The sequence below is a fragment of the Rhododendron vialii genome, chromosome 5a (assembly GCF_030253575.1).
Source record: "Rhododendron vialii isolate Sample 1 chromosome 5a, ASM3025357v1".
Classification (NCBI taxonomy): domain Eukaryota; kingdom Viridiplantae; phylum Streptophyta; class Magnoliopsida; order Ericales; family Ericaceae; genus Rhododendron; species Rhododendron vialii.
In genome coordinates this window covers 32,666,456-32,687,703 of record NC_080561.1, presented here as the reverse complement: position 1 = coordinate 32,687,703, position 21,248 = coordinate 32,666,456, and the positions used below count along the sequence as shown (strand labels likewise).

The following is a 21,248-nucleotide window of genomic DNA, read 5'->3' as shown; positions in this document are numbered from 1 at the left end:
TCAAAGTCAAAATGAGCCAAACAAGCGGCCAGTGGGTCATCAGTCCAAAAATTAGGCAACGCCTCCTCCACTAAGTCCTCTGTGACATCGACTGCAAAGCAGTCTTCCTCCACTCGAGGAGGTCTCGCGGCCTTGTAAACATTAAGCTTAAGGGTCATGTTCCCAAAGGTCACCTCCATCTCCCCACTCCTCACATGAATGTTTGCATTAACAGTTGCCAAGAAGGGACGGCCAAGAATAATTGGAATTTGCTTTTTGAGGGTTTGCACCGGTTCTGTGTCAAGGACTATAAAATCAGCCGGAAAGTAAAAATCATTAACCTTAACAAGAACGTCCTCAACTACTCCACGTGGCACTTTAATGGATCTATCAGCTAATTGCAAGGTTACTGATGTGGGCTTCAACTCCCCAAGCCCCAATTGTTCATATACCGAGTACGGAATCAAGTTGACACTAGCCCCTAAGTCTAAAAGTGCACGCTCTATGGCATGTTTTCCAATGACTATATCAATAGTCGGGGTACCAGGATCTTGCATCTTAAGGGGAGCGTCCGACTGAAAAACATAGCTCACTTGCTCGGTGAGAATGACCTTTTTAGACACATTGGTTTTGTTTTTCCTCTTTTGAGTGCAGAGGTCCTTAAGAAATTTTGCATAAGTTGGGACTTGTTTGATGGCATCTAAGAGTGGGATGTTAACTTTCACTTGCTTGAATACCTCAAGGGTATCCTCCATAGATGCTCCCCTCTTAGGAAAAGGAGATGGTGCATTTAAACATGATGGGAACGGGGCTTTGGGCACATAGGGTGGTAGCGTAGAGCCCTTTGACATGGGAGTGGGTGGTGCAGGTGTGATAGGTGTGACTGGAGGGGTTCCCTCCTTACTCTGTGAACTCTCCTCCCCAAAGTCATCGGGGTCGGAGGGAGCCAAATGCTCCTTCGGCCTCTCTTTCTCTGGTCGGGTTTCAACCTCTCTCTTATTGCGCAAAGTCATGATTACCTTAGCATCAGCAAGAGGCGGGTCATGAACCATAAACTGTCCTCTAGGGGGTTGGACAGGCTGACTAGGCAAGCTACTCTTCCCTACGACTTAGCGCATTGGCTATTTGACCCACTTGGGTTTCTAACCTCGCGATGGACTGTGTGTTGGTACGCACCTATTGTTGGGTGTTATTTAGTTTGTCAAGCGCTTGTAGCACCTTTTCCTCAAAGGATGGATCCCGTGAGGATTGGGAAGGTGCTTGCTGCTGGTTCTGTGAGAGATAGGCCGCAGGGTTAAACTGAGTGTTAAACGGCCTAGGCTGTTGGGCGAAACTATTGCCCTGTTGTTCCGTCTTCCATGAGAAATTGGGATGTTTGCTCCATCCCTGGTTAAAAGTAGTGGAAAAAGGATCATTACCCGGTTTGGAGAAACCCTGCGCATTGGCATACCCTTGTGCAGCGTTAACCTGTTTTTGCACAAACAAAGGGAATTGTGGTGCTGCAAGACAGTCAACAATATAATGGGCCGGACTAGCACATAAAGAACATGCCTCCTGATAAGGTGGAGGCTGTGAGGTGGCCGATCCCTTGGTGAGAAGCTGTTCAACTTTCTCAGTCAGTGCATCTACTTTAGACTGGAGGTCATGAGATGGTTTAATCTCATACATACCTCGTGGGTTATCAGAACCAGTAATGACTGACTTAGTTCTCCTCTCAAAAGAAACATTTTGTAGGGACCCTTCGCTCATAGTTTCAAACAATTGCCAGGCTTCCTGTTCACTCTTAACCATCACAAAGCCTCCACATGAGGCATCAACCATCACACGATGCGGTAGAAGTAGCCCGGAATAAAAACTCTGTACTAATTGCCACTTAGGTACGTCATGGTGCGGACACTTACGGATGATATCCCCATATCTCTCCCAAGCTTCATAGAACTGTTCGTTCTCAGCTTGTTGGAAAGTGGTAATCTCCTGCAGAAGTCTGAGTGTTTTTCCTATGGGGAAGAATTTCTTAAGGAATGCCGCACTCATTTGCGCCCAAGATGTTATAGAATTAGCTGGCAAAGTACTAAGCCAATGTTTGGCATTCCCTATCAAAGTGAATTGAAACAAAATCAATCTCAATGCATCCATTGGAAAATTATAAATTAAAAGCGTGGAACTGAGGGCTTCAAATTCAGTGACGTGTTGATATAGATCCTCTTGAGATTGCCCTTGAAACTTAGGGAGCATTTGGAGAGTACCAGGCTTAATCTCATAGTTGTTAGCCGTGATCGTGGGTAGTCGTACACATGATGGTGTATTGTACGCTGTGGGGGCGAAGTGTAAGTTAAGAGGGAGGGGGTCAGGTACAACTAAGTCCCTCTGCTCATCAGCCATTGTGACTAAATTGGTCTTTCTATTACCCCTACGTCTCTTTTCTAAGCCCAAATTAAGAGGTACGAGTTCAGATTCCAGTGACCGACGACCAAGCAAGCAAGTTCAATACCCATCGATTGTAAAAATGGGGTACTCTAGACACAGACACTAATTTGTCAAAAATAACAAACTCACTGTGGGTCAACGAAATCGCTTTATATCACGGCGCCGCTTCTCCATAGTGATCTTTGCTCGTCTTGTCGCCTCGTAACCTGTAGCTAAGAGTACCAAAACTAACAAACAAAATAAAAATAAATAACAATGAACTAAACTAAAAACTAATTAAATTAACGCAACCGTGCAAACTATCCCCGGCAACGGCGCCAAAATTTGACCGCGTCGTTCCGTGTCAAAAATAAATTTATAAAAGCTTGGAGTTAACTACTACTCCGTAAAATAGTGGTCAAGACCGAGTGTCGATCTGCAGGGACAGATTAGCTAAGTTACTATAATTCGATCAACTTCTAGATTAATTCGGAAAAGTAAACATTGATTGGTTGATTTGTTTTGAAGAGGTAATTAAACTAAAGAGCAATTTAATTAGACGATTTAGAAACGATGGAGGAAAATATCTAGGGTTTGGAATCCACTCCAACCGCGTAACAACAATATGCATAGATTACTTGGCGCGAAGTTTCATCTTCTCCCCAGACAAGGGGTTTAGCCGGCCATGGGAATGAGAACCATAGAGGTATGGATTGATGAATCATGATCGGAATGCTAGAAAATCCACTGATCCGGTCGAGAACCCCACGTACAAGAACTGCCGCAGCCCCCAAAAACTCTGAAAACCTTGCTGTCGACTTTTTAATCAATTGTCGTGTCCCACTTTTCTGTGCCAGGCCATAACTTAATAATAGAGTTATTACACCCTAGGTCCTTAGACTTTGGTATATGCTACGAGCTGGTCTCTAAACTTCTTAAAGTTTGCACTTTAACTCATTAAATTGTCAAGCCTTCAAATATCTACAAACACAAGAAACACATCACTAATCTCCAAATAACAATATAAATGGACTTAACAAGGCATAAATTAGAAGGATTAAAGGGTGCTTTTCAGCACCTATCACACTTAATGAGAGACACACTTTGTGAGCGAGTATTGATAGGTGGATTGGCAATAAAACTCCATTCAATCGATTGCGCAATAATCCGTTTAATGGTAGGATCTGTGTGATCTCTGGATCGGTCAATATCCGGTTGGAAAAGGGTTTTGTTTCTTAGAATACAATGGTTCCAACAAGCGAAAAGGAAGACAATACGATGGACTACCGGAGTGGTGCTTAACCTTAGTCACGGAGATCAGGACAAGCCTGGACAGTTGACGAGCCCAATCAAGTTTAAGGGGGAGTGAGTGTGTTGTGAAGTAGTAAACTTTGATTGGGTGGTAGGTGATTCAATTGGAGGGTACTGGAGAAATTACGTGTGGTTATTTTTTTTTGGGTAAATAATTACGTGTGGTTGTATGGCTGTGCTTTGTTTGTGCAGTGTATAGATCTATTCTTGTATTGTTGTGAATGTAATTGGTGTGGGAAGAGAGAGAGAGAGAGAGAGAGAGAGAGGGTGTGATCGTCTGTGTGAAATGTAATTTTGCAATTTTATGAATACAAAACATAAGTGAGTTTGTGTAATATTCACCATTCTTCTCAGTTTGGTTTTAGGGAAAGCCCATAAAAAGCTTATATACGAATATGGTTCTTCTGCGTTCTTGTAAACTTATAAGGCTGAAATTTATTTTGGTACTTTTAACTTTTTGTGACTTTTTGTTTAGTTTTTCGTCGTAATTTTTGGGGTTAATTATTCGTCTCAAATAGATAGATCGAAAAAGTATAAAATGTGGACCGATATTGCAAAAATTCAAATAAGACAGCACTTTAGACAAATACTAAGATAACTGTTTGATACTTTTTTCGTCTTTAGTGAACTTTTTTTTTCTTTCGGTCATGACTTTGTGCTTTTTAAACTCCTCTCGTTGAGATGAATGATTAATCGAAATTATATCACTCGGATTTAACCAAATTAATTATAAAAAAACGAACAAAACATACATTTCTAACAGAATTAGTTCTGATCACTTATCTCGTCCAATCACCAAACTGTATCCTGAGTTTGATTTTCGAACATGCAAACATGTTTTAGGTCCTGTATTTAGCTTAGGTGCGGACCTCTCCTTTTTCGATTAAATTTCGATGATACAATATGTTCAATGTGATCATAACGTAATTTTAAAGGTTCTTGCGAGAAATCAGCAAAAAATATGATCGGGTGCTTCATTTGAACAGTTTTTTATTGAATATATATACACACACACATGTAGTTAAAGTTTTTTGATAAAGGTAACAAAACATGAACTCAAATGCCTATATCGAGATTAGGGCTGCAAACGAACCGAGTATGTTAAAGTTAACAGAACATTGAACTCAAGTGCATATATAGATAATAGGACTGCAAACAAACCGAGCTCAACACTATAAAGCTCAGCTCGACTATATAAGCTTGGCTCATTTATAGAGGCTCATTAAGTAAATAAAATAGGCCCGGTTAGATTAGAAACGAGCCGAGCTCGAGTTTTTGGCTTGTTTAGCAAATAAACCGAGCTCAAATACTTCAAAGCTCGGTTTTGCTCACCTTGTTTCTGCCCCTAATATAGAATAATCTATTTTCTTAAGGTAATTGCCCTCCAAAAATCTTTCAATTTATACATTATTACCATTTTTTTCCTCTCTCTCCTTAAGTGTTTTTACCACAACCCTTGTTATTGATAAGCAAAATCCTTTGCAAACTCAAGACTCAAATTATATAAGAAGACAAATTTTCAAATCCTCTAATTATTTGAGAAATTCTTGGCAGAGACTCTGATTGTGCAATCGTAAGAGCGACTGAACTAAGATACTCCATTTTCTGTTAATTTTAATGGAAAACTTGGCAGTGCACATAGTACACACACCACAGGGGAGTTATATGCTACAAAATAAAGTTTGGGGGTCCATCCGCAATTGATGAAACCATAGGGGGGGTGAGTAAAAGTTACCCAATTAGAAAATATATGTCTTTGCACCAATATTTCATGACAACAAATGTTTTGGCTGACCCGACAGCGTATAATTCCCCAGATGAAAGAGACCAATCCAAACTTCCACGAGGAGTAGGTCCTTCTTGAGCACAAGTAGTTGAAAATTGTTGTCTACAGATGACGACCTAAAATATACTTAATCAACGAAGCTTTCTCACTATCCGTTGGCCAATTCGGGTCAGATGTTCTCCCTCTACTTTATTTGATTTGACAGGGGCAGAGAATACCACTCTCTATCAATAACAAGAAAAAAGTAGCAATTCTGTTTCAAATGGTTTAAGCTGGAATTTTAATTCCGTCGTTTTGGAGGTTTTTCCGCTTTTGTTTTATTTGGGTTGTTTCTCTGTATTTCTTGGTATTGTTTAGGTTGTTTTGGGGCTTTTGGTTGCTAGTTTGTTTCGGGTGTTTTGGCTCTTTTTGTGGTGTTTTCGGTTGGAATCTTACCTTCTGTGAGTTTTGATTCTCGAGTGGCGTTTTTTCACTGATGAGCTCGTGGTCCATTTAATCTTTGTAATATCTTCAAAGATTAATAAAATCTTTTTGCTTAGAAAAAAAAAAAGTGGACCTAGGCTAAAAACTTCTCGAATGGTCTTTGAATCGATATTTCCCTTGGCCTTGTTGAATGTAATAATTTTGATATTTTCGTTTGACAAAAAAAAAAAAAAAGAATTTAATAATTTTGCCCAATGAGAGAAGAATTGAATGTTGCAATGGCCAATGGGCGCTACTCCTCCACATTCTGTGGGGGCCTCTAGTCAGACTCATTTGCTCCACTTCCGCGTCTTCTGGGTAGCGTGACATAATTCTTGTAAGTGAAAAATATTTCAAGAATATTAATTCCAATTTGCTAAAACTTTAGAGTACAAAGATTGAGAGTGCGAGCGCAGAGAGAATTATACGTACGCAAAGCAAAAATGAAGAACACGAGCGGAGGACGTATAGTAGTGCACTCGTTTGGTATGTTCTCCGCATTTTATCCTTATTTTTTATTTTTTATTTCCTAATTCAAGTCAACGAAGTCGATTTCAAATACTTTTACGGAAAAATGAAACCAGCATTTCATCTTTTATGGGGGAATAAAGTCACTTTTCAAGAGAAACCAAGCTTGCCAAGTTAGACTTCTCATTTTTCTTTCCAATTGTGACCTGAGTTTGAACCACACGGGAAGTAGGTTTGGGGATCAGGGCTATGATAACCTCTGAACCTCCGTTGACTAACATATTGATATCCGGCTAACTCTTGTTGATGTATAACGTATGACCAAAACAAAAAGTCACTTTCCAACTGTTTCTTGAGAATATCTCGGCACACTGCTTATGGGAATGTTTTTGTGTGGTACTCATAATACTACCTTTTAATACGGAAGTAACGAATTAAAATTTTGAAGAAATGTTACAATACACAAACTTATATTGTAGATATTGTTGTAATATTTTAATAAATATAAAACATAATACGTGATTTCTAACTCCCATATAACTCCAAACACTACAAGAAAAATGAAAATTTGTGACGAAAAAGTGGCGACGAAATTTAATTTCGTCACTAAATGAGTATATTTGGCGACGAAAAAATAAATTCGTCACTGTTTTGACAACTTCCGTGACGAAATAATTTCATCACCAATTATACTTATTTAGCGACGAAAAAAATATTTTCGTCACCAAAGGTTCCCATTTGGCGACGAAATACATTTTTCGTCGCCGAAAGCTTAATAAAGGTGACAAAATTATTTTTCATCGCCAAAGATAATCATTTGGTGACAAAAAATATATTTCGTCACCAAATGAGACCAATTTAGTAACGAAATATTTTTTTCGTCACCAAATGCTTAACTTTGGTGACGAAAAATAATTTTGTCACCATTTGAACACTTTCAGCGACGAAAAATATATTTCGTCGGCAAATGGGTACCTTTCGTGACGAAATTTATGAATTGCGCTTTGTCACTAAATGTATTTCGGACATAACTCTTTACTAAAAATTCCGATTGAGATAATTCAAATTGGGTTTGAAAAATAACTCAATTGCCTACAACTTTCATGTTTATCAAAATTGCTAATTTTAATGTTTAAAGGTTCAACATTACATTCGAAATATATTATCATGTTAAACATATATGTTATATATTAGATATTTCAAATATTTACTGAAAAGTGTGTGTGGTGCAGTTGGTCGGAGTTTGCGCGAAAAACTTAAGCGACTCGGGTTCGAAACCCAGCAGGAGCAAGAAAGAAGGATTTTTTTTCCATATGAAAAACGCCTTTTGCAACGAAAAATTTCGTCACCGATTTCTTATATTAGTGACGAAAATTTTCATCACTGATGTGATGTGATCCATCGGTGATGAATTTTTTCGTCGCCAAAAGGAATAATTGATGACAAAAAATTTCGTCGTCAAAAAGCACAATAAGAGATGAAAAAAACTTCGTCACCAATTATTCACTTTTTGGTGACGAAATATTTCGTCATCAAAAGGCGTAGATTTCGTCACCAGGTAGGAATCCTCGACAACCTTTAGTCGACAAATTTTTTTTCGTCACCTATATTATTTGTGACAAAAAACATGCAATTTGTGACGATTTTCAGTCGTCACCCAAAGCAAATTTTCTTGTAGTGAAAGAATTGTAACCCCAAAAATGATTGCATATTTCAGTTTTTTTATTTTCCAATTAAACCTTTCATTTACATCAGGTTTTTTTATTTTCCAATTAATCCTCTTATTCACAGCTATTATATATTGGGGGTTATTCTCTCATTTTCAGAGATACAAGTTGCTGACTTTTAGGAGGTGACAACTCTAGAATTTATGATAAAATCTCAAAATTTGGTGTGAACATGGAAAAATGAGAGGGGTGCGAATGGAGACTTGGTATTCTTCTTATGTGTTAGAAGATCACTTTCATTTACTTCTTCAAAGTCTTCTCTCCTCGGTCTTATCTGGAGTCTTGACCAATATTCCTAATTTTTACTAAATGGAGTACTAGTGTATGTTTAATGATACTCCCTTCGTCCTATTTTTAGAGTCCAGTATTTCATTTTGGGTTGTCTCTTAATAAGTATCCATTTTATAAAGTTAGTGGGTAAACGTTGCTGAATTTTTCATTTTGCCCCTAAAAGTATATTTCATTTTGAAAAGTTAGTGAGTAAAAATGTAATAATGATGTTTCCATAGAGGGTAAGAAGAAAAAGTGGAGGCAAAAGTTGATGTGAAAGATGTAATGATGATGTCTTTTTAATAAATTTGAATTACGAAGCAAGACACTTAAAAATGGACAAAAGGAGTATCATGCATTAGAATTCTTTTTGTATCATTAGCGGCGAGTTGGAGATAATTGGATTCGGATCCTCGCTAGTCCATGTTTTGGACTGGAGGAGACAGTTATGATCATGACTAAGGCTGTAAACGAGCCAAATATTAGAATGTTCAGATTCATTCGTTAAGTTTTTTAGCGAATTCAAACTCAAGCCGAATTCAATGAAAATTTGACGAGCTGAGCTCGAGCCGAGTTTGCCAAGATTTGAGTCGAACTGGAGTTTGTTCACAAGCCTTAACAAGCCAATAATTAATCTCATATATTTATGCTATCATACATGTCTAGAGTTGCAAATAAAATGTTGAGCATGTACATAAATACGCTCATACATATAATAAATGATAAAAACATATACATAAATTACGTAGTTTTTAGCAAGTGTAAGCGTTTATACTTTTACAAATTCAAAAAAAAATTATTATGTACGTACATACATAAGTTTATACATATACAAATCATATAAGTTTATAACTTATTGAAGTTCATATATAAAATTTTCATGATACACAAGTACTCCAGGTTCGCGAGACTAATCGAGCCGAATACTATTAGGTTCATGTTCGGCTAATTTATATATGTATTGAGCCTAAAATTGAGGCTCAGGTTAATGTTATTTAGTAGATGAATCGAACCCAAACGAGCCTTTAATAGCTCACAATAAGGACCGTTACCAGCTCTTACTGATCAAAGTTTTAAAATACATTCAACCCATTGATTGCAGCATATGGTCACGATAAGGACTATTTCCTTTAGTTCAAAACATGGACCGGAAAGGATCCGGATTCGGGATAATTGCGTTAATTGAATGTTTCAAATAAAGAGAAATACACCTTCAAGCTGAAAAAAAGACTCGAACCCCAAACCCTTTTTATTTATTTATTAGGGTGCCCGGATTCTGGCCAATTAAGATAGCCTTAATAGTATAGAATTCTTATAGGCTGATCATTTTAACTGTGTATGAAGGAATCCTACTAAAAGTCCATATAGGAGACGCCGCCATCTGGTCAAAATTCTTGTCTCTCATTAAGAGATCAAAAGTTCAAATCTCTCAACCTGTATATGCTTGTCCTTTTCTTAGAAGACTTCTCATTTATTCTTTGTTTGTTTATTTCACGTGATGGGCTTATTTCTGGTATTGGTTATGTTATTGGGTTTGATTATCTCATAGACTCTCATAATTGATGTCTTGTCCCGGATTTATAATCTGCACTTCATAAATGACATAATTTGATCTCTTTTATCGATTAAAAAAAGAGAGAAGGCATCGCCTCTTTAAAGTATGTTAGGATCAAAGAGAGAACACAACAAAGGCTGAATTATAGAGAACACATTGATTTACACTAGCTTGTACTAACTTGGTTATTACAGTAGGTAGAGATCCCTCCTTTTATAGGCGTAAGGAGGGGTAGCTTGCGTCATAACTTACATCATTGAATAATATTACGTATAATTGATTTTTCCTACTTCATACTGTTTCTACATAGACTTTTACTAAAGTCCATACTTACACTTACGACAATACAAGTGGTACCCATAATTGAATATTACTGTTCACAAGACTACATAATTGATCAAGAGTAAAACTCAATAAGAATGCAACTCCATAAGAGACGAATTATTTAAACCTCTCTTATATTTTTGGAAAAAATAGATTTGCAAATAAACTACTCATATATCTGTAACACCAGGGACCCCACCATAATATTCTAGGGAGACTTTTAGTCAATAATTTTTCATATTTATATTTTTTGAGCTCAATGACAAGCATATTTTGCAATCAAACATAAGGACAAATGTGCTATATGAAAGTGCCTAAAATTCTAGGGTACCCTATGAAAGTGCTTAAAACCCTAGGGTACCCTATAAAAGTAACTAAAACCCTATGGTACCCTATATATGAAAAGTGCATAAAATCTTAAGGTACCCTATGAAAATGTCTGAACCCCTAAAATCTTATAATAGAAAAGTATATCCTAAAATCCTATGAAAATGCCTAACCTAAGATACTCTACCTTATCCAAAGATACCCTACGACTTTTGTGGGACTAATTGTAGAGAGAGAGTGAGAGAGGAGAGAGAGAGAGTGCAATTGGGATTTGGGACTGCCCACCGCCTGGCAAAAAAAAAAAGCAGGCGTCACCGGTCCTTTTATTGAAAACCAAAAATGACGACATGTCCTTACGTTGGGGAAAAAAGTTACGTGTCCTTAAAAGGATTGAGGTAGTGGAAACTGATTTTTGCACTCTACTTTTTATTAATAGCATTTTAATTTTAACACGAAGTTATTAGTAACTTCATGAATAAATTAAGTGAGCACCATCAATCAATTTCGTTTGGCTAATTTCCCCATTCTATACCAGGGACCCCACCATAATATTCTAAGTTACTCCTTATTTAAGTCACTTTAAAATATTAAACAAGACATGACCTTTCACCTACAAGTGCACTCTCATATCCTTACATGTCTGAGTCCGAGGTGTGTAAAAGTAGCAATAACAGAGCCCTCTGAACAGATTTCCAGGGACCACGAACACTCCTTCAGTAGTCTTTTTCTTGGGCTTTCTTCAATGTCTGCGATGAAATCCCAAGAAGCCTCGTCTTCGGTTTCTCCATGTAGTTATCATGTGTTCTTGAGCTTCAGGGGCGAGGACACTCGCAAGACTTTCACCGATCACCTCCACACAGCTTTGGGCCAAGAGGGATTTCACACGTTCAGAGATGATGATGGCATAGAAAAAGGAGAAGATATCAAGTCTGAACTTGACAGAGCGATTCGAGAGTCAAGGATTTCCATAATCATTTTCTCCAAGAACTATGCCACGTCAACTTGGTGCCTTGAAGAGCTTGTGATGATCCTCAAGCGTAGGGCTTCTGGACACATAGTTCTACCTGTCTTCTATGATGTGAATCCATCTGAAGTGATGAAGCAAATTGGCAGTTTCAAAGAAGCATTTGTGAAGTATGAAGAGAGGCTCAAATCAGAAACGTGTGAACTGACGAAAGAGAAATTGAAGGATAAGGTAGGAACATGGAGGGCTGCGCTTAGAGAAGTTGCAGATGTGGCCGGGATGAATTTACAAAATCAAGTTGATGGGTAATTTCCTCATGGCTCGCTTCTTTACCTGTCTTCTTTAGCTATATATTGCAGTAGTGCCAATAACGTGCTCATTTTTTTAGTTTCTACTTTGAAATGTTTTATTCATGGTGTGTGCTATTAAATCATGTATTCTTATTGTGTTTTAAGTACCATCTTCATCGCAATTTTCAGACACGAAGCAAAGTTTATCAAGAAAATTATAGAAGTGGTTCGAGATAAGCTAAGTCGCACAACCTTGAATATCGCACCTAACTTGGTTGGAATTCATTCAAGGGTCAAAGACATTCAACTTTGGTTAGAAGATGGGCCAAGTAATGTTGACATAGTTGCAATTTGTGGAATGGGTGAAATAGGCAAGACAACCACAGCAACATATCTATATAATTTGAACTTCTCAAGATTTGAATGTTGCAGTTTTATTGCAGATGTAAGAGAAATTTCAACACAACAAAGTGGTTTACTTCGTTTACAAAAACAGTTTCTTACAGACATTTTGAAGACGAGGAAAGTAAAACTAGACAGTATTGCTCAAGGAACTGCTTTGATTAAAGATGCCATATGTCGCAAAAAAGTTTTTGTAGTTCTTGATGATGTGGATAAACGTGACCAATTAGAGGCACTACTTGGAATTGGAGGTTGGCTTTTTCCTGGAAGTAAAATCATCATAACCACAAGGTATGAGCGGTTGCTAGGTGCTTCTAAATTCTATAAGGTGCATAGGCTTGAAAGTCTGAGTGCCGAGGAATCCTTGGAGCTCTTTAGCTGGCATGCATTTGGAAAATATTGTTGTCCCAACAATGGGTATGGAGAGGTCTCAAAAAGGGTGGTGAGCTATTGTGGAGGGATTCCATTAGCAATTAAAGTTCTAGGCTCTTCTCTATCAGGGAATTGCTTAAATGTATGGAAAAGTCAGTTGGAAAAATTGAAAGCGATTCCCAACAGTCAAATCCTTGAAAAACTCCGAATAAGCTATGACTCTTTACAAGATGACCACGACAAACATCTATTCCTCAATATTGCATGTTTTTTTGTTGGAAGTGATAAGGAATCCACAGTTACAATCTTAGACGGATGTGAATTTTACACAGTGGTTGGGATTCAAAATCTCGTGGATAGATGTTTGATATCAATTGATAAAAGTAATACACTGGTAATGCATCATTTGCTTCAAGAAATGGGAAGAGAAATTGTTCGCCAACAATCACCAAAAGAGCCAGGAAAACGTAGCATCCTCTGGAATCATCAGGATGCATTTAATGTTTTGAGAGAAAACACTGTAAGAATTATACTTTGCTCTTTATGTATTGTTGTATGAAAATATGTGTAGGGATGCCATTAACTAATTATTATTTTTGCCGCACATGCTTCCCTTCTTTTTTTTTTCAATCTTATGTTAGGGCACAAGCGAAATAGAAGGCCTCAAACTCGATATGTGTCCGTTGAAAAAAGATGTTTGTGCTAGTATGGTTTTTGGTGACAATAGGAAACGCCGTTATGAAGAGTTCCTTGAGAAGCCCTTGTTGAATTTCGGTGGTACACTTAAAAGATATGGTTTCGGTATCTTCTCCTCTCACCTCGAACCCACTGATCCAGTAAATTTAAATTCAGTAGCTTTGGAAGCTGATGCGTTTGCGAGGATGCACAAACTAAAACTTCTGCAGCTCAATCGTATACATATTAGTGGGCCCTATAAAAAGTTTCCCAAAGAATTAAGATGGTTGTGCTGGTGTGAATTCCCACTGAAGTCCATACCTGATGATTTCCCTTTGGAGAGCTTGGTTGCTCTCGACATGCAATATAGCCAACTAAAAAATGTATGGGGAGGAACAAAGGTATGTCACTACTTTTTTCTTCCTTTCAAGTTTCTTTGGGAAGTGACTTTAAGGCTTTCATACCCATTTTTTCCACCTTCTTTTGCAGTTTCTAGGGTTATTAAAAATCCTCAATCTAAGTTATTCATATAACCTTGCCAAAACACCCAACGTTTCAGAACTCCCAAATCTTGAGAAAATGGTGCTTAAAAGTTGTACAAGTTTGGTTGAGGTTCATGAATCCATTGGATGCCTTGAGAGACTTGTTTTGTTAGATTTGGGAGACTGCAAAAAATTGAGGAATCTTCCGAGTAGCATTTGTATGCTAAAACATTTGGAAACGCTTGTCATCTCCGGTTGCTCAAATCTCAATGGATTGCCGACAAACATTGAAAATATGGAGTCTCTAACTGTGCTCAAGGTAGATGGAATTGCTTTAAATCAATCTCTCCCAACCAATGGACAGGCGAATGCAATGCAATCTTTCATCTGGGCTTGGCGGTTGAAACGAAGAGAAAATCAGGAGATTTCATGGCCTTCTTTACCATGGTCCTTGGTAGAATTAAGTCTAGCAAACTGTAATCTTTCGGATGATGATTTTCCCATAGACCTAAGCAACCTATGCTCACTAAAGGAACTAGATTTGTCATCTAATCAATTTCGTAGCCTCCCAGATTTCATCGGAAGTCTTACTAAGCTTGAGTACTTAACCATTTATTCTTGCCCAAGGCTCCGCAAACTTGATGGGGTCCCGGAACTACGTCATTTGGGTGTCGGAGATAATATATTGCTGGAGGAAATAACATTTCAAAACTCACACCGTCCAACAACCACTTGTCTATTGGACGCATGCCACCATCCAGAGACTCTGAGTGCATTCAAATTGGAATCCATAGGTAACATTGAAGCTGAGATTGTTAACAACTTGGGCTTGTGGAAGTTCCAGTCCATGGGAAACCTAACTGTAAAGCTAACGTCATGGGGTGGCATGCAACAAAGGAGGTTTCCCCTCCAGGTGCTCTCTCTCTCTCTCTCTCTCTCTCTCTCTCTCTCTGCGCGCGCGCATATGCGCATGCGTTTGTGTGACAATTAGATTTTCCTTCTATGACACAGGTTTGTTATGAAACACATATAATCTACGCTTATATTCCTGGTAGCAAGGTTCCACCTTGGTTCAGTTTTAAGAATCGAGGATCCTCAATTGATTTTATTGTGCCTTCATGTCTTAATTTGAGGATCCGAGGCTTGAACATGTGTTCAGTTTATGAGCACTCTGGAGATCCAAAACGTGGTGAACCACATACTGTCATAAGTAATACGACAAAGGGCTTGGTTTGGAGCTATTGTCCATTTGTCTTCGGAACTGGAGAAGTTGGTGAAGATACGATGTGGTTAAGTTATTGGAATTTTGGAAATTATTTGGAAGGCGGCGATGAAGTCAATATTTCAGTGTCTGGAGGTGAATTTGTCCAAGTAACCGAGGTTGGAGTCCGGATTCTGTACAATGAGGAACAAGAAGAGATGATCTCCCAATCAACCTATGAAGATAAAATACCCCATCATGAACTCTGTCAATTTGGAAATATCGTTCCCGGAACTGCAGATCAGCCGAGCACAAAATTGTTCCAAATCGGCCCTCATTTCTGCACATCAGCGGAGCACAAAATTGTTCCAACTCGAGCATTTATACCCTCCAAAATTGTACCAACTCGGCTTTCATCTTGATGATTGCAAGTATTGTCGGCATCTGTACCCTCCACCTTGGATCCCTACCACTGCTTCTGATTTTGTTTAGCTGCTACACTTTGTATCGATGATATTTTAGTAGTTAATCTGGATAAGTATCTTTTACTTCTCATTTGCTCTTGTGATACTTTAGATTTCATGATACAAATTTAGTGCAACGTTTATGATCGAGTTTACCTTGCGTCCACCAAAATGTAAGTTCTGTCTAACCAAATCAGCTAACTTGATTGCTGCCAAGATTTCTAGAAAAAATTTGGTGTGCACGGCGATTTGGTGCCCCGGGTCCTCCACCTCCACATTTGGTGTGGGGTGCAAAATCAAGTGTATTCTTTTTTATGTCAATCGATGGGAGAGATTTCTTACATCATGTATGAATTACAAATCACTAGCTCGGGATACTTCATCAATGGTAAGAGTCTACGAGATAATCAAGCCTCACAACTCAATCAATACAAGACATAAGTCCATCATAGGGAATAAACAAAGAATGAAAGGAAAAGCCGCTCTAAGGAAAAAAACATCCACGTGCAGTTAGGGATATTCAAACTACTGAACTTCTCAGTAAGATGCAAGAACCATTGCCAACTGAGCTAGCTCTAATTGTTAAAAAAAAAAAAAACACTAATGTGTGGTGGGAGAGTGGAGAGGGACTTGTGCCCAAAGTGGGCCTATAAGACTGGATTAAATACGGATTCGATCCGAGAAAATTCGAATCCAACTGTCGTAATTCGATCCAATAATCCGAATACAAAAAATCTGAAACTTAACGGAACGATTTAGCTTTATCCAAATCGGATCAGTTTACGAATCCAAGCCGACATCACACCAACTTAAATTTGTTTCTTTGATCCGTTTTTTTTACAAAGAAAAAAGATAGGAAACTGTTTTTCCCTTGTACGAATCCAAGCCAATCTTTTAACACCAATTTTTTTCCTACATCACCACCACCACCAGCAAGCTCCATCCCCACCACTACCAGCAAGCTCCATCACCACCACCACCACCACCGAGCTCCATCACCCCCTCTCGTAACTCCCTCTCTCTTCTCTCCACCACCCATTCTCATCATTCACTGTCGACAACACAATAACCACGGGCATTCAATTAGTGTGTCCCGACATTGTCAGATTTTAAAAAATTAAAAATGCACATATTTTTAGATTTTAAAATATGAAAGTTGGACTTATTTTCAGATTTCAATATTTGAACATTGTACATACATTTCGCGAGAAAATTAAATAGGCATCCTATATGGAGATCTTATTTAGGTGTCCATCCTAGTGAGTTTAAATACTTATGTTCTCATCCTTAAATTGGTTGAATGACCAATTTTGCCCTTATTTAATTTCTTCATTAATTAACTCTCTCTCTCTCTCTCTCTCTCTCTCTCTCTCTCTCTCTCTCTCTCTCTCTCTCTCTCTCTCTCCCTTCAAATTAATGTCTATCCAAACAAATTCTTTCTCTCAAATCTCGGATAATACATAGCACGAGAAGTCTCATTTCTCGCGAACACGTACGCATAATCTAGTAAGGGGACCCCATTACTCCCTCTTCCTCTCTGCTCTTTTCTCTGTCAATCCCCATACATTCCAACATGAATCAAAGCAATAATGCACCGAACAAAACAACTCCTCTTGACCCCATCACCACCACCACACGTGCACGCACGTTTCAAATCGAAGCCATGGATTGGATTTGTGTTTCGGCAACCACCTCCCGTTCGACCGTGACCCACCCCGTTCGTCCCACTCCGCACCCGCGGAGACCTACCACTTCAAACCACTTCAGATCTGGGTTTCAAGTCGACGGCAGCGCATCCGGGTTATTGAAAAAAAAGGTTGACGGCGACGTTCTAAAATAGCATCATCATAGTCATTGATCTTGGAGAAGAACCCGGAACGACACCGTCGTCATCAATTTTTCGTTTCATTGATATTTAGAAATGAGAGTGAACGACATCAAAACAGTCATAAACGGTTGAGGTTCTAAGGTTGAGTCACATTGCTTCCGTCCTCTTAATCGCCGCCGTTATCGGATTCTGTTGCCGGAATATCAGTTTTAGATATTATGTTTTTTGATTTTTGTCATGTTTGTGAATTGATAATGTTTTGTTTATCTATCTCGATTGAAACCTACACTTCTCAAAACTTGTCACGTTTTTTTAATTTTTGTCATATTTTTTATTTGATCATGTTTTGTTCATCTACCTTAATCGAAATCTACACTTCTCGAAATTTGCCATGTTTTCCGATTTTGTCATGTTTTTTAATTGATCTTTTCTTGTTCATTTACCTCAATCAATTTTTTCCATATTTTGTGAATTGATCATGTTTTTCATGTTTTCTGGCTTACACATTTATTTTTGTAAGAGTAGTATTTTCTTTTTAGATTTTAGGGAAATGAAAATATGAGAAAGAAGATTAGGAGAGAGAGAAAAATTCAAAAGATTAGGTGAGAGAAATGTTTGAAAGAGAAGAGAGAATTGAGATAATTAGAAAAGATTAAGAGAGAGAGAGAGAGAGAGAGAGAGAGAGAGAGAGAGAGAGAGAGAGATAGATTTGAAAAATCAAGAGAGAAAAATGGTAGTTTAGGATTTAATTGAATTTGAGGATGAAAAGATAAATATTTAAACACATTAGGATGAGCACCTAAATAAGTAGGGTAAAAAGGATGGCTAATTAAGTTCCCCCTTTGTATATTGAAAAACGAGAGGGGTGCGAATGGAGTTTCCCGTGGCATATGCTCTAAGCTGGCTCGAGATACCCTACATTACCAAAAGCAAAAAACAAAACTTAAATTTTAGTCATGTCCCTTAGTCTTCCTTACGATTACATCCTAGTTGGAATTCAACATTATGTTGAGATCAGAAATTCAAACAAACCCACACTACCATTCCTCTCCCTTAATCTTCCAAATCTCTCTCTCCTAATTTTCTCTCTCCAATACTATATCCCCTAAAAAATTCCAAGTGCTAAATCTCTATATTAAAAAAAAAATCCGAAACAGTAATTTTTATTCTAAATCAAACCACTAAAAGAATAGGTAACCCTTAATGGATAGGATAGAGGACCTAGAGACCCTGCCAAGCAGGGGTGCTTGGCAGGGGTGCCGAGCACATCTCGGCCGTCCAAAAGTGTTTTGGACGGCCTAGATGTAAAGGTACCGAACGGATTTAAAAAAAAAGAAAGGAAAAGGAAAAAGATGTTTCGATCCGGGCCGTTGATTCCGAGATGAATGGCTGGATTGGCCACTCGACACCCACTTGGCAGGGGTGCCACTCGGTGGGGTCCCCGGGTCCTAGGATAGATGTTGTACTATATATACTGGCCGAACAAACGAACCTACTCGACCGCATGTTATTAAGGAGCATGTCCCCTCTCTGTTAACAAACAGTAATTTTGTGTCAATGTTGTATACATAAAGGGAGGATTACCGGAAAATTAGTGTGTTAACAATCAAGGGGGTTGCAAGTGGAGTGGAGTGCACATAGGCAGGGTTTGATCCCCGTAAGCCCCACCCTCCTCCCTCAAGTCTCCTACTGCTTACACCCGTTTTTTGCACCAAATCTTGGGCCAGTACTGGAAGGCTATTTGATTATTATTTAATTAAATTGGGCCAAAAGATAGAAATGTATTAGGTTTAAAATTAATGGGCCAAGACAATATTGAATGGGCCCGGTTAATTTTGATCCAATCTAGCTATGGGTTCGAAGTTATTTAATGGCCCCGATTATTTGGAGCCCAAGGGAGCAAATAAGTAGGCCTTTTATTATTTAAGAGGCCCATTATCTTATCTTGAAAGAATCCTGCGGAAATTAGGAGAAATGGATGAGAATTTTCAACACATGGCCATTGGACTAGGTCAAATCAAATGGCCTATTACTTATCAGGTGCCCACAAAAAAATGAAGTGGGAGAAGCCCACTAGTTTCTATTAACTGCCCATGACTAATAAAAGCATGTGGTAAATATGCTTTGCATATATTAACTACCCATGATCCCACTAAATATGTTAGTGGGGAGTTATTTCCGACACTTGGCAACATTTGGAGGTAACTAAGGACACTTGTCAGCTCGTGATGAAGGAAAAAAACTTGGCTTAGATCTGGACCAATGCAGTATTTGCCCATGATCTTTTATAACCTCCAATAACTACCCATTATCCCATGATCTCATGAGTTGGAAGTTACAAGAGACACATGGCGCCACAAGAAGAGGATAGCAAGTCCCTTGTATCCAGAAAATCGAAGACCCTTGGCCTATAAATACTAGAAGTCAAGAAGAAAAAAGGGTTCACACACCAATCAAGCTCAACACTTAAAACCAAAGTCTTCTCACTTCTCTCACATTCACTCAATTACTTCTTCAAGTAATTTGAGTTTCTATCTCTCTTGTATCCCCAACTTTATTATTACGACATAATAAAGTTATTTCTACGTTGTTACTTATTTTCCTACATGATTAGAAAATTACTAAGTCCTCGCTCGTAGAGGCAAAACCACGAACCAATACTACAATCCAGCCCTTAGGTTTGTAGCACGATCGCTCTTACAGATTCGAAGTCAAAAAAGGAGCATCTAGTCCTTACGTTAGACGCGACAAGTCTTAGCACGCTCGCTCAGTCCTTGAGCCATTTCGGAGCCGAATATCTTTTTGGCACGCTTGATGGGACCCTAATCGTCTAAGGGTTTTATTATGGCAAGGAAGCAGCAACAAGCGGATCCACCCATCCTGGATCCACCACAGAGTCCTGAGGGAGTGGCAGTCGATGTGCCATTACTCAAGGAAGCTGGTCCTCAGATCAGTGCTCAAGATCTTAGCGATGCTACCGACAGTGTCAAAAATTATATGTTTTTAGCAGGACTTGAAATCTCCCACAATGTTACGCAATCAATCTCGCAATCGTTCTCTGAGTTCTTGGAACCTCTGACCATAGCACTCAACAAAATGGTTGCTATGCCTACAAAGTGGCTACCGCGTGCTCCTCAGCGGTAGGGCTTTCCACAATTTGGTGTTTATGGCAACGGTCAAGACCAAGTTGGCTTATTAGGGGCACCTCCCCCTCCTCAAACATTTTACCACGCTACCTCATCTAACAGCCCTACACTCAGGAGGGCAAAAAGAAAAAGGAGTTGTGATTGGAGGAGCCCAGATGCCTCCAGCAAATAACGATCAAAGGTTTGTTTTGGTTGAAGACCAACCCAAACTTGACAAATCTGACAAGACAGACAAAAGGCATTTGCAAAGAGGGCAAGGTTCTGAAAAAGACAAAGAAAATACTCACACTCCTCAAAGCTCTGATACTCGAGGGGCAAGTCCAGTCCAAAACCAACAAGCACAAGAGGCACGCCCACAGGCGCCTCCTGTGCTAGACCTATCTATGGGAAGTGATCAAGTTCTGAGAACTTGCTCTAGGAGCAGTTAGGGCCTAGTTTCAGACCTTTGGGAAGGCCAATGTATATGAAGCCTCATGCTAAAGAGGTGGACAATACACCTTTCCCAAGGGCTATAGAGTCCCAGAATTCCAAACCTTCAATGGTGAAAGCATGCAGTCAACAGTGGAGCACATTGCCAGGTTTCAAGTTCAATGTGGAGAGGCTGGGACCATTGATGCTCTAAAGTTGAGGCTCTTTCCCAATTCTCTTACTGGAACAACCTTTACTTGGTACATCAACTTGCCACCTAACTCAATACAGACCTAGGCACAGTTGGAGGAAATGTTCCACCAACAGTTCTACACGATAGAACTAGAAGTGACATTGGCAGACCTGTCATGCTATCGTCAAATCCATCTCGAATCTGTGGA

At 38.8% G+C, this 21,248-nt stretch overlaps 2 protein-coding genes and 1 non-coding gene across 3 annotated transcripts in view; all 3 read left to right on the top strand.

Moving 5' to 3' along the window:
- The window catches only part of LOC131327215 (disease resistance protein RPV1-like), a 59,538-nt gene that overhangs the window by 4,208 nt on the left and 34,082 nt on the right, over positions 1–21,248 (top strand). The gene's annotated exons all lie outside the window — the stretch shown is intronic.
- LOC131328100 (small nucleolar RNA R71) lies at positions 1,859–1,965 on the top strand. The gene has a single exon (XR_009200382.1). It is a non-coding gene; the product is annotated as a small nucleolar RNA R71 (small nucleolar RNA).
- On the top strand, positions 11,214–15,466 carry LOC131327830 (disease resistance protein RPV1-like). The gene is made up of 5 exons (XM_058360959.1): positions 11,214–11,884; positions 12,059–13,163; positions 13,285–13,719; positions 13,808–14,713; positions 14,812–15,466. Exons 1-5 carry the CDS (start codon positions 11,214–11,216, stop codon positions 15,421–15,423), a joined length of 3,729 nt encoding a protein of 1,242 aa, XP_058216942.1. The 3' UTR covers positions 15,424–15,466.